Source organism: Coturnix japonica, chromosome 2 (genome assembly GCF_001577835.2).
Source record: "Coturnix japonica isolate 7356 chromosome 2, Coturnix japonica 2.1, whole genome shotgun sequence".
NCBI lineage: Eukaryota > Metazoa > Chordata > Aves > Galliformes > Phasianidae > Coturnix > Coturnix japonica.
In genome coordinates, this window is record NC_029517.1 from 50,647,790 (window position 1) to 50,661,396 (window position 13,607).

The 13,607-nt window shown below is 35.3% G+C and overlaps 1 protein-coding gene across 1 annotated transcript in view; it reads right to left on the reverse strand.

The window, feature by feature from the left end:
• ABCA13 (ATP binding cassette subfamily A member 13) overlaps positions 1 to 13,607 on the reverse strand; it is a 164,803-nt gene that overhangs the window by 59,449 nt on the left and 91,747 nt on the right. Inside the window, exons 41-45 of the mRNA XM_032442584.1 lie at positions 9,901 to 10,147; positions 9,104 to 9,193; positions 7,738 to 7,810; positions 6,068 to 6,186; positions 5,599 to 5,686 (exon numbers count right to left, since the gene is read on the reverse strand). Of these exons, the coding sequence (XP_032298475.1) occupies positions 5,599 to 5,686; positions 6,068 to 6,186; positions 7,738 to 7,810; positions 9,104 to 9,193; positions 9,901 to 10,147 (617 nt within the window). The remainder of the gene's footprint in view (positions 1 to 5,598; positions 5,687 to 6,067; positions 6,187 to 7,737; positions 7,811 to 9,103; positions 9,194 to 9,900; positions 10,148 to 13,607) is intronic.

Sequence of the window (13,607 nt, forward strand, 5' to 3'; positions counted from 1 at the left end):
AATATACTCAAAATGCATACTTTCCTAGGATTCCATGAGAAAGAATCAATGCTGATGGACTAATTATGTCACAAAACTGAGTATACAGTGCTTTCAGTTTTCCTTTTCCTTTGGAAATCAATTTCATTTCTATTCCTCCTTAATTGTTAATCAAAATGCCTTTAACCCTATATTATACCAGAAACTAGGTCAGAGAAAACAAGAACACATTTAAAATCATCTTCAATTACTGTCCACTCCTCACTGCATAGCAAGCTTTCATCTCCCTTTTTCGCTTATGCAGTTGACAAAATTCTTATCCTTTTCTTGTTTGCTATCAACTATTTGCTAATAAGCATTTTGATCATCTTGGGTTGGCACTGGGCAATTCTCACTTTGTCTCTAGACTATGAGCTTTATGTCAAAGTACATGGTTTTTTTTAAACAATGGTCTCTCTTGTCCTAACTTGATCTTCCAAGATTTCATTTTTCCTGAACCCATTCTGAAATTACAGTTTTGCCTTGGAAACTTCCACGAATAATACTTTTTCATCAATCAGATGGTGTTTTCACCTAGTCTTCTTCCACATATTTTTTTTTCTACTTTTTTTTTTTTTTTTTCTTTTTTTCCCAATTTAGTTGCAGATAATAGTCTGCTTTTTCCTTTTAGAATTCAGCAACAATTCTTACTTGGACACTAAGATCCAGACCTTGGCTTTTCTGTCATGTTCTTCTCCATGCTTCCTAGTGTGGGCTATCTACTCTTCATTTCTGTTTCCCTCTCCTAATATTTCTTTCTGAATTTACTTTCCTCAGTATCTACTTGATTGGATCTCCCCACTGTATTCTGTTGAGAGTCAAGGTCTGAAACACTCTAATCCTCCCTTTTACTTCTCTCCCTACCCCATACCATGCTGTCAAACTCTAATCTGAGTTTCACCATCAATTATTTTGTGTCTCTCATCCGTAAATCTTCTTTGCCATCATCTCCATTCAGTATTATAAGACAAATGTGCAACTGTGGACAAGTATAACTACTCCTGCTTATAGTAGCTTTCACATTTTCTACTCTGTTCATGATGTGGTCTTCACAGTTACCTCAAATCTCATCAGCATCCTAAGTTTCCACCTTTAAGGAAAAAAAAAATAAAAAAAATCCTCTTTTATAAACATGTATGCAACCCCTTTGCTTTCCTTCAGGTCAATGCCCACAAATTACTACACAGACTAGGCTTCCCATTCTTTAATCAGCAAGAGAGCTCCTTAAGGAGATAAACTGAAATAAAACCCATATCCTGAAAAAAGTGCAAATTCTTCCACCGCTGGATCTCCTGTACAGATAGGCACCACACAAAGAAACAAATGTTCAAAGGTAGCCAGTCTTTTCCACAGACCAATTTCTCATTGTATCTTGTTTAAAAGGATTTGTGCAGAATAGAAAGTTATAAACGCACAATGAAAATCCAATCCAATTTTGTTCATCATATTGAATAAAAGGCAATTAAGAAAACAATAAAGCAAAACCCTGATGACACATTCTCATTTAATTGAAGCAGGGAAAGTCTCAACTATTCACAGAATGCCTCAGAAATATAATAATGTGACCAATATTCAAATGAAAATAAATAAATAAATAAAGTAAAATAAATCCACAATACAGCATTGTGTATAACCATACATTTCAATATTCCACACAGTAATTGGAATTCTGCATTTAAAGTATTTTAGACAGCTGAATCAAACAACCAGAAAATAACCAAATTAAAGATGGTTCTTTTATTACTTATAGTACTGCCATAAGTGAAAGAAAGAGCAACTGAGGTTGCTCTCTTCATCATAATATATATTTAAGCTCCTTTTGTCAAAATTATTTTGATTTTTTTTCTATATTGATTACAAAGCTAAAATATAAAAAAGAAAATATATTATTTTCAACTGAAATATATTTCATATTTCCTGCATGCTTCACAGGTGATTATTTACAAATGGCAGGAAAGAGATTAGTATTAGAAAAATACATAGATTAAGATTATTAAATTTGATTTCTTATCATTTCATCATCAATCTATGACTGATAAAAAATTTGTTCTCAAGGAAAAACATTGCCCATCTCTAAATTAAAACTAAGTCTTGTAAAAATATCTTTCCCATTACTCCACATCATTTTTATCCACAATTAATATTCTAGAATTATGTTAGAACAATGTTTGGATTAACCTACGCTTTATAAAGGGAAAAGAATGAGGACTGACAGAGAATGAGCATTAAACAGGAGAGATGTATCTTCCTCTAGACATTTATATTATTGCTGTATAATAAAGCCTCAAATTCCAGCCTTTCATACAGAACACTTCAGAATGTCACTAAAGACCACAGATTGCCTGACCAGACTACTTAAAATTTATTTTTCCTATTTAGAATTGTTACAAATAACAGCAACTATATAAGCATCCTAGAGTATTTTTGCTCACAATTACCAAAAGAAACAAATATGTGGTCAAGAAATCTGGAAAAGTCACTGAGGGGGGGTGGGGGAATGGGAAATAACATTTGAAGCAGAGTAATGCTTTTGCCATATAACATCATCTTCATCAGTGAATGTCCATAGTCAATGGCTTTAACCAGTCAAGCCTGGCATATATTAGACAGATTCTTTTCTTTCTCAGATTTGAGGGGACCTTAAATATCATCTAGTTCCAGCCTCAAAAATCACAGAGTTAAAGGCCTTGCGTAAGTCCATGTAGACAACATCAGTCACACTTCCTTTGTCCACCTATGTAGTCACTCCATCATAGAAGGTCATCACATTGGTGAGGAAAGATCTGCCCTTGGTGAAGCAGTTTTGGCTGTCTTGGATCACTGCCTCACCTCACATGTGCCTTAACATCTCTTCCAGAAGTATCTACTCCATGATCTTCCTAGGCACAGATGTGAGGCTCATCAACCTGTAGTTGCCTGGATCTTCCTTTCTCCCTTCTATTGTATGTGAGAGTGATGTTTCCCTTTTTCTAGACACTGGAGACTTCACCTGACAGCCATGATTTTTTCAAATATGATGGAGAGCTGCTTGTCAATCATATCAACCATTTCCTTCAGAACTCTAGGATGCATGTCATCCAGTCCCACAGACTTGTACACATTCAGACTGATGAGGTGGTCTCAAACTTGCTCCACTCTTACATTGATTTTACTCCCCCAGCTCCCACTTAGAAGTGCAGGGACATGAGAGGCATTAGAAGCTCTCACTGGTGATGAAGACTGAAGAACTCACTAAGTACCTCAGCCTTCTCCATGTCTAAGGGGGTCCACTAACCTTTGCCTAACAGTTCTGAGCAATGTTTATAAAGAAACCCTTCCAGTTGTTTTTTATATCCCTCACCAAGTTCAATTCCATCTGCACCTTGGCTTTCCTGACTCCATCCCTGCAAATTCAGACAGCGTATTCTTCTCAGGCCACCCATCCCTACTTCCACTGCTTATATTTTTCCTTTTTCTCCCCTTAGCAGACACCAACACATCTTTGCCCAGTCATGCTATTTTCCCATCTCATCTGCCTGATTTCTTTTTCTGGGAATGGAGAGCTCTTTTGCCCTCAGAAAGGCATCATTAAATTGCAGACAGCTCTCTTCAGTTCCTTTGCCCCTAAGGTCCATTTCTCTGGGGATCCCAGAGATTACTTAAGAATCCTAAGTGTTCATCTTCCTCAAATTCAGGGTCCTGATTCTACTTTCTGCCAGGATCACATTCCTCAAGATCATGAACTCAACCAGGGCATGGTTAGTGCAGCCCAGGCTGCCTCTCATTTTAATCTCTTTTATGATTTCTTCTGCATTGCTGAGCAACAGAACAAGCAATGCTTTACTTCTGATTTATCTGTACAAATACCAGAACCAGAAAGTTGTCATCAATGGACTCCAGGAGTCTCCTGGATTGCTTGCAGGTCACCATGTTGTTTTTCCACACTGTATCTGAACACATACACATTCACTGTTGGTATAGACTATTTCAGAAATTGAATAAATATTTTTAATTTGAACTGGAAAAATAAGCTGACTAATGGATCAGGGAATAACACAGATTCCAACATTTTCTAAAATGAAGTGAATCGAACAGTAAGTCTCTTCAAATGCAAATTTCTCATTTTACTTCATATGAAACTGTGTAAATGCTACATTCACTGTCTCATGAACAAGCCTGAAAGGTCAAAGTAAAAGTCTGGTCATTAATTATTGAAAGGTTAATGCAATAATTTGACACTGCATCAGTTGAAAACCACTTCCAGGAGGTATTTTAGATAACACAGTGCCCTTTATGAATCCACTCCAATATTTTCTTTGGCTCTGAAATATGAAGCTTACTCACAAACATAGAATTATAATTTATCCTTTTGTCAATGCCAGGTGGAGATATATGAATAACACATTAAATAAATAAATAAAGGACCCTGACAAAATACACAATGCTTGCATATCAAAACAATAGTTGTAAAGGTATAAAGACACAGAGGATGAAAACAGGAGTTGGAAGAACACATCTTACTGCAGTCCTATAGGACTTCAATTTACTAATTACGGATTTATGGAAGTGAAGTTCAAAGCTATAAGAAATCTGGAGGTAAAGGAGATTACAAATGACCTAAATGGAAATATGTACAAGGCAGTTGATATTTTCAAACAGAAGTACAAAGAAAAATGACATTGCAGTCAGACACCAATTTGCAATACTAAAAGTGAAATTATGTTGGTAAGGGTTGGAAAATATTTACATACTGTTTTAACTGCACTTTGCACCAAAAAGGAACTTGAGATAGAGTTTAATTACACTTCTGTTTTTCTCCTTCATTTGTAAGAGAAAATTACATCTGCTGCCAATACAACACAAAATATTTTCAAGACAGAAAGATCTTTCACTCATACTCCAATTTGAAACCAGAAGGTCAAGTTTCACAGCTTCCTCTAATAAGAAATCTTCTGCTTGCATAAAACAAGGTTACTGAGATTCTTCACATACTCCTCCAAAACTGCTCTTCTCCTCACTGCTCTTACATTTGAGTCCTTACATTGGTCCTCAAAAGAACTTTGCAAAACATTCCCAAGATGAAAACAGCAAACAGCTCCAAAGAAATGCTTTCAAATGTAAAATTGTCCACAAAGTGATGTTGATTGCCACACAGTGACATCTACCACTTTCCTCCTGTGTAAGTCAGAGTTTTATCACAAGAAATGCCTTGTAAAGCAACCTTTGAGCTAAAAATAAAGAAGGGTACAGACAGACATTGACTTTGTAAAGTACAAATGAATATAAGATGATATTTGCACTTTCTACCTAAAAAAAAAAATAAAAAAAAATAGTTTTAAAGATGAGCTCAGTTAGACTCTAAAATAGGTTCACAGGATAAACAACAGAAGGCTTATCATTTGACTCATTTAAACCTGCTTTTCAGAACACGGAAAATTTTCAAGAATTACAGACAGAAAATCAGATCATAATAGACAGCTTTTCCTCCAGTTTATAAATGCAAAGATTTTATACAGTGATTTATTATTTGCCAAGGGCAATGAAGTCTGGACCCTCAAGAAGTAAGAAATGTATACATGTGTGCACATGTGCAATCCTTACCTTAACCAGAGGCTTAGATTTGATGTTATTCCATTTTTGTTCTCGATATTCAGAAGCTTTCTTCCTACCAAAAGACCACCCACCATATCTGGTAACACACAATAAGGTGATAGCAGGTTACCCACCAAAAACTCCATCCTCCTTAGCAGTCCTTTTAGTTATTTATTTTTAATTTTATTTTTAACTATTTATTTATTTGCAATGATGAAGTGGTAATATCTAAATTAATGTGTTATTTTTCAACTGTAATTACTGTGTGGAAAGAACAATTGACAACTTCTGGGGGAAGCTCTGTGAAACTTCCATAAAGGGGGTTCCAGGTTACGTTTATATAAGGATACTGACCTTAACAAAAAACAACAGACTGCCCCTTTACATAGACCCGTGCTTTGGATCAGGAAGGAATATTATTGTGTTTTTTTTTAATTCACAAGGAATGAGCTGCTTAGTCGTTTTACAATTAGGTTACCTTGCTTTGTTGGAAGATCTCACTAAATATTCTTCCATGATCAACCCTGAGAGATCATATAAAATATGTCCTCTTTTATTTTTCATATAGGGAACAGAGGTATTGAAACTTGGACACATCTGGAAAACAGTATACAGAAAATAAGTGAAAGGGCCTTTAAAAATAATTTAAAAAAACAGTGTTACTAAATTTAGCCTTCTTTTTTTTTCCAAATTTGTATGCAGTTTTTGCAACATTGCTTGTCAACTGAATTTAACTTTTTCTTAGCTTTGATAACTTTTCAGTAAATTATGTATGGTTTCACTTTTATAAGGTATCTCAAATAATTGTAAATGTCATCTACATAATGAGTACCACCTTTGATTTCTCTTGTAACCCTGTCAGTCAGTTTTGTTTTGAAAACATTGAAACTTAAATATAAATTTCAACAGAATTACAGCAATGAAAAAGGCAAAAAGACTTCTATTCACTTTTGTGCTGGAAAATAAACACAAAAGGCAGAATATAGGATGAATTCAGATTCATGCACTGTGAAAGAGTAGTAGGGGAAGAAAAGAAAGGAGTTTTCTAGCAATTCAGTTGGATATTCTCTCAAGAAGACAGTTATTATGATGTGATACCTGGGAAACTTCATAAGGTACATAATGCATAAAATCTGAAAATTTGCCATGCTTATTTGACACTTGACCCTACAGGTTATAAATCAGTCTCAGATAATGCAGCTTTCCACAGCTCACAGATAAAATTTCTGCCTCCACTGACAAATTGCTTTTGAAGTTCAACAGTTACTGGGTCTATCCCTGCCATTGAGTCCCCATTAACTTTTTATTTAAGCTTGTTTTAGTCTATGTATCATTTTACAGTATTAGAGGAAAAGGTGCTCCTTGAACAATAAAGTCAAAAATTAGTTCCCCCTTCCAGTTTTCCCAAAATTAAATGAATCTCGGATACAACTCTCACTCCAATAAATTTATCTCCATCATAAGCATACAAATAATTGATGAAATGGTCCCACCAAGGCAAATGACTTAGTTCATACAATTTCACACCCAACTTTATTACTCAATGTAAGAACAATTCAAATGGAAAAGTCACTAGTCAGAAAGGTAAGAAAATAATTAACTTTTTCAAAATTCTTCCCTGAAAAGCTATTTTATTTTCACATACATAGTTCAAAACAAAACTAAACTCTAACATTAAAATTTAGTCAAACACAGATTCTCTGGTAGCTTCTAACAGCTAGAAACACCTGCCCTTTCCATTTTAGAGTAAGTCGTTTTTCTGGTAATCAAGTGTAATGTTTTAACTTTATTTTGCATGACTGTTTTGTAAGAAAAGTCCTATGTCATGCTTGAAGCCAAGTTACATCTGATGAGTTCTCCTATCTTTGATTCCTGCTATTTCAGGTCAACCTAAAGCCACTTCTACTATACACAAAAAGCACACTTAGATATGTAACAAAACTGTGCAGGCTTTTTCTCTGAATACCTCAGAATACATAACCCAAATGTTAGTTGAGATAAAGCAATATATGATCAGAAAAAAAAGGTCACTGTTCTAAGCATTTACCTCCTCAGCTATACCCCCGTCCCTTCAAAAAGAATAGTTCAGGTACTGCATATAACACATAAGAAGCTTTTACATAAATACATACACAGAGATATACATACCTCCTTTGCAGACATGCACCCACATGAATTCAGGAGTGTCTGTGATTCCATCTGCCAACATGAATTACTTTTTCTAATGGGAATAAATATAATTATATAAACAACCATCAGGAGAAAGAAATATATTGTAGAAGAAATCCACAAAGTAACAAGTACATCTGGAATCTTGAGACCCTTCGTAGTATTTTATCACAGTAGCAGCTAAATCTGAAGATATATCAAGTTTTTTGTTTATTTGAGTCAAAGTGGATTCACAAAATATATTTATCTAAGTAAAGCAACAAAGGATGTGCATGCTTTGTGTTTGCATCAGTAAGGTAAGTAAAGAATAGTTGCCATAGTCTGCATTACTAACTTTGGATATCTGGAACTCTAACAAACACCCTCATAATTATTGTCTAACCCTCATTCATACAAGACATTAGACTCAATCAAAATCCTACTGAAATTAATGACAAATCTGTCACTGACATCTAAGCGATTTGAATTAGACCTTTAACAATTAAACTTATTTACACATATTCTATCTGGATACTACCTCCTTAGTCAAAGCAGATTTTACTTTAGCCTCACATTCAGAGGGCTGCAGCACAATGAAGAAAGACTGAGAGAGATGGACATCCAAGCTGAGATCTTGGAGAAGAGAAAGCTCCAGAGAGACCTCTCCAACCCTCTGGTACTGAGGGAAGCTAACAGCTAAGACCAACTGTTTACAGAGTCTGAGCAACAGATAAAGGGGCAATTGCTTTAAACTGAAAGAGCAGAGATTTAGGTTAGATGTTAGGAAATTCTTTACTCAGAGTGTAGCAAGGCATTAGCACAAGCTGCCAAGAGAAGCTGTGTGTGCCCCATCCCCGGAGGTATTCAAGGCCAGATTAGATATAAACCCCGGCAGCCTGAACTGGTGCGTGGCAGCCCTCCCTATGGCAGGGAGTTGGAAGTAGACGATCTTTAAGGTCTGTTCTGAGCTATGCTATTCTATGGCTGCTGAGAGAAGATTAAGACAGTTCACATTACCAAATATATATATATATATATATATATATATATATATATATATATATTATATATTAATTCCCTTTATATATATATATTATATATATATATATATTAATTCTCTTCTTCTTTACAACTTTTGTTTTTATCTATGCTTCTACTTTCTCTTTTGTTTATGTCTATGAAATCAGAATTTTTTTTTCCTAGATCCAACTTAAGGCTAATTAATTTTTACTGTTAAAATTTCACAGAAAATATAATTATGCTAGATTTATTGATTTCCTTACTACTATCAGCATCTCCATTTCAAGTTAGCAGCAAGTGTTAAATCAGTATAGAATATTTTAAAGTAGATATGTTATTCAGTTACCCTTGCATTGAATGCATGCATGTGAAGTCCCCGTCAAAGAAATATCTCAGTAGAATCTGAGAAAGGTTTCCTAGATTATCATCTTCAGTGCTGTTCAAAACAGGCCAAAGGGAAAAGGAGTGGATGGAGGAAAGAAACACAAACATGTTCAATTGTCTAATTCTATTAACTTTCAGACTCACAGTTCTACACGTTTTCAACAAAATTAAAGAACTAATATATGCATGGGAAACATACAAAACAAGAAAAAAAAAAACAAACTACATCTGAACTTGCAAAAAAAATTCAAGGCAATTACCCCTAAACAAATCTAAAATTCTCCTCACAGCCATTCTTCTCATTACAGACGTGTCTTAAGTGTTTTGTGTTTCATTTAAAAATTCAAACATCATATTATTATCTTCATAAATATATCTGGATATTTGTCAATAGATAAAACTATCTATTTGATTTACTGAAGATAAATAATACTCCAGGTGGTTTCAAAGCTAAAAGTACAAAAAGTAGAGGTTCAGCTAGAAGGGCACAAAGTTCCTTAGTACTGCATGGTACTGCCTAAGCTGAGACCTTATTCAGAAAAATACTGATCTAATCAATTAAATATGCTGAAGCATGCAAAGGTTTTTTAAAATGCACTTAAACATTTACATGTATGTGGTCATGATCTGTATTGAACGCAAACTGCTCCAAAATCTTTGTCTTTCCTCCAGCAATGTACAGTGCCTACAAAAATATGGGAACTCAAGGATAAAGGTCCCAGAAGCCTGGATATTGATGATGATCAATGAATTCTTTACCTAAAGAAGGATTCTGCATTCTTGTAAAGTCCTGGTGTCAGCTTGAGAGAAGGATAATCGATAGCCAGAGGCTTCACACTAAACAAGGCCATTGCCAGTGCAACAAAAAGGACTGGCAGAAGTACATTTGACAGACTTCCTCTCCAGTCTCGCCTAATGTGGTGAAACCTCTTCAGCAGAAGGGCAACAATTTGTGCAAGAATGAGATTAGTTCCACACATACGTGAGGTCTCCATAAGCGAAATATCTGCAACACAGAAATTAATAAATAAAAAATAAAACCTGAAGAAAATCAAATTACATGATTGTATTTTCAAATATAAAACACAATAGCTTTTTGATAGGAAAGAAAGACTACACAAATCTATAGCGCCCAACTGGGTGAAGCAAGACAAATCTCCCCCCACCTCAGTAAAATTAGTTAACTATTCTATTAGGTCACAGTCTGCAATGATTGAAATCAGTGATAACTTTTCCTCAGGGATTTCAACAGAAGTCTTTGGAGTGTGTTACAGCACATAGATGCTGGAAAGGTAGATTCTCATAAAAGCATTCCCTTACTTTCTCTGCTTATAAAGGACTGATACGTTTATTCATATGTTAGCTAAAGTGATATTCACAATCCCAGTCAATAGACTGTCTGTCACATTCTTATGGGAGTGTTGTCACAGCTTACTGGCATTTCACCAATCAAATTTTCCTGATATACTCTCTAAGAATTTAATTTTGTTGCTCTTTGTGTCTACTGTTGTGCTCAAGTGCGTACTTGTGAGACATACCAATCACTTGGCCTCTATTTTAAGTTCTAATGTCTTTTAGGTATGTGCAGGCTACTAGCAGCTCCTCCAGTCTTGCCAGACTGAACATACCTTGAGCCTTTTTTCCTCCCTGGAGCATAGCAGTCTCAAGCAGATTTATTAACACAGAAAATTGCACTGTTACAAAACTGTGCAGTCTGTTTACCATAGTGCTCAAAGACATACCATATTTTACAATCCCCTGTGATTTGTCTCTTACTGCATTCTATATAATGGGACAGTACTTCCATGTTACATTTTAACAACTACTTTTAAGAGAGCTTTCAAGTAACCCTAAATTATCTGCCCTTTGCTTTGCACAGTTTCTCCTAGTTTACTCAAAATTTAATCCCAGAAGAGAGTACTGTAGGACAAACAAGGGGGAAAGGCAAAAAAAAAAAAAAAAAAAAAGATGCTGAATTTCTAACAGAGTGGCCATTGAATGAATTGAATGATACAGTTCCAATTCTGTGCTATTGTAAACTTGTGATTTCTTATATTAAAAATTATACGTGCTTTGCCACGGAAGAATTTAATTAACATGTCAAGTAGACATGTTATGGGAGATCTCAGCTTCTATGGTTTGGTCCTACCTAAGAAGTTACCGGGAGGATTTCACATTGACATGGAATATCTTGTGGGCTTCCAAAGATTTCTGAAAAAAGATAAACATCACATCTACCTTCAAAATGAGCCAGAAAAGAGGATCAAGGTGAATACATTCTGATCAACCTCAGTCCCTGGGATAGTTACAGATGAAAACCCCAGAAAAGCATACCTAAGATAGAAAAAATAAGTCGCCTGGGATAGGCAGCATGGATGGGAAACATCTCTGGCCCACATAAGAACTATGAAGACAAGATTAGTTTAGTAAATGAAGAATGAGTAGTGGATGCCTTTTTTCCTTGACTGAATGCAGCCTATGAATTGTTCCATTGTGGAACATCCTTAGAACAAGTAAGGTGAGAAAGACAAGAAAGCCGGGCTCTCTGTACCACACTTTGAACTGGATTAGTGGTACTGTGTGCAGCAAAGGGGCAGTTGGTTACAGTGTCCCTGAAGACCAGTGGTGAGGAAGACACTGACTAACAACGATGCACACGTCCATACCAAGTAGAGACCCACATGTTTGGAGGTGGCTGTAGGGGGCTTGACATTTGGATGAGAGCCACCTTCCTGTATGGCTGGTGGACAGATTGAGTTCAGAGACAGCACCCAGAGGTAGCAGTGGTACTGAGTAAAAGAGTTTCTGCCCACGGAAAAAGCAAAAGAAGCAACAGTCAGAAGCAAGGACATAGGAAATACCTACTCGATACATAGCGAAAAAAATTAACAGCTATGATAATCAATAGAGCAAACTAAACAAAGCCCTGAGTAACCAATTCTGAGTTGATCTGCTTTCAGTAGGAATTCAGACAAGATAATCACCAAATGTCTCTTCATACCCTAATAGCTTCTGATTCAATCAGATTCCAATTACTTCTTAGTAAAAATTTAGTTTTATTTCTGGAAAGTAAAACAGTATTTATCCTTTTAATTATGATACTGAGTGGCATTTTTTAATCTTATATGTTCTCATAGAACAGAAATTCTGCCTATTAGCAGTTCTAATCACAGACATGTCTTACTACATTGACAACTCATACAAAAGGGACTTCGGATTTTAGTCTTTTGTTGGGGGGGGGGGGGAAGTAGCTACAAAATTCAGACAGCAGTCCTATGTTCAAATGTCTCAGTCAAATGCATTTGAAATTTGGAACCTGGCTTTCTATAAATTTGGCAACTAGGAGAAAACAATCTTGGTAAAAGAAGATCTTTTAAAGCAAAATTTTAGGGAAGTATTAAGCTTTTTGAATTACATCATATTGTGGTAAGATTTTCCACAGTTAACACACAGAGGCACTTGAAAGCAGAATAATTTGCAAGGGATGGGTGTTTTTAAAATAAATGAAATCCTGTGTTTCCAGCTGAGTATTTCTGCAATTGTAATATATACTATCTCTCATTTATCAAAGCTATCAAAGTACTGAAATGCAAGAAAAGTACAAAGCAGCAGAATACAATGAAAAATCTGCCATAGTCCCAGATTTGCTCATAGATTATAAGCATGAAATGGGAGTGAAAGATCCTTCAAAATGTTTGCTCCCTTTGAATCTTCGAAAGAGGGCTATCACAATTACTTTCTAAAGGCAGGAAAGGAAATCAGAGCTGCATTTTGTTTCTTGACAAATGAAACAGAGAGTAAAGCTAACAAATTCATTCAGATTGCAATAGGAAGAGAAACTGTCGTTTTAAATAATAACAGTGGTTCGTTCGGTCCAATATCCTGACACTTTTTCAATATTTCTAAAGCTGGACAGCCAAGATGTATCACAAGAAGATGCAATAAATCATTATATTAAAAGTATTTATTTGCCCCAGGCATTTTTTAAAAAAAAACTTTTTAAAATTATTGACGTTTCTAAGAAAGTCCATATTCATTACAGATATCTCCCCAGGATGTGTCAAATCATCTTATATTTCAGTTCCTGTGACCTTGAAGTTTTTCATGCCATTATGTTCCATGTTAAAATAAATAAATAAAAGTACACAAAACAACAACAAAAATCACTACCTTGTTTGTCTGTTTTGAATTTATTTTGTTTGATGGTGCTGGATACAATCTTAAATCTTTTTACAGGAGATGGATTATAGGAGCTCCCAATCTGCTTTCTGCATATACAATCTCAAGCTCTCAGTCTTCTCTTATAAAAATTTTCCATAGCCCTAATCACCTTCACCATTTGCCTCAAATCCACTTATATTACTACCATATCATTCTCAAGACATATTGTGTTCAGTACTACCGTCTATCAGAAGTGAAACTGATTTATGTAATAGCATTATGCACCAATCTCTCTGCGTTCTCCA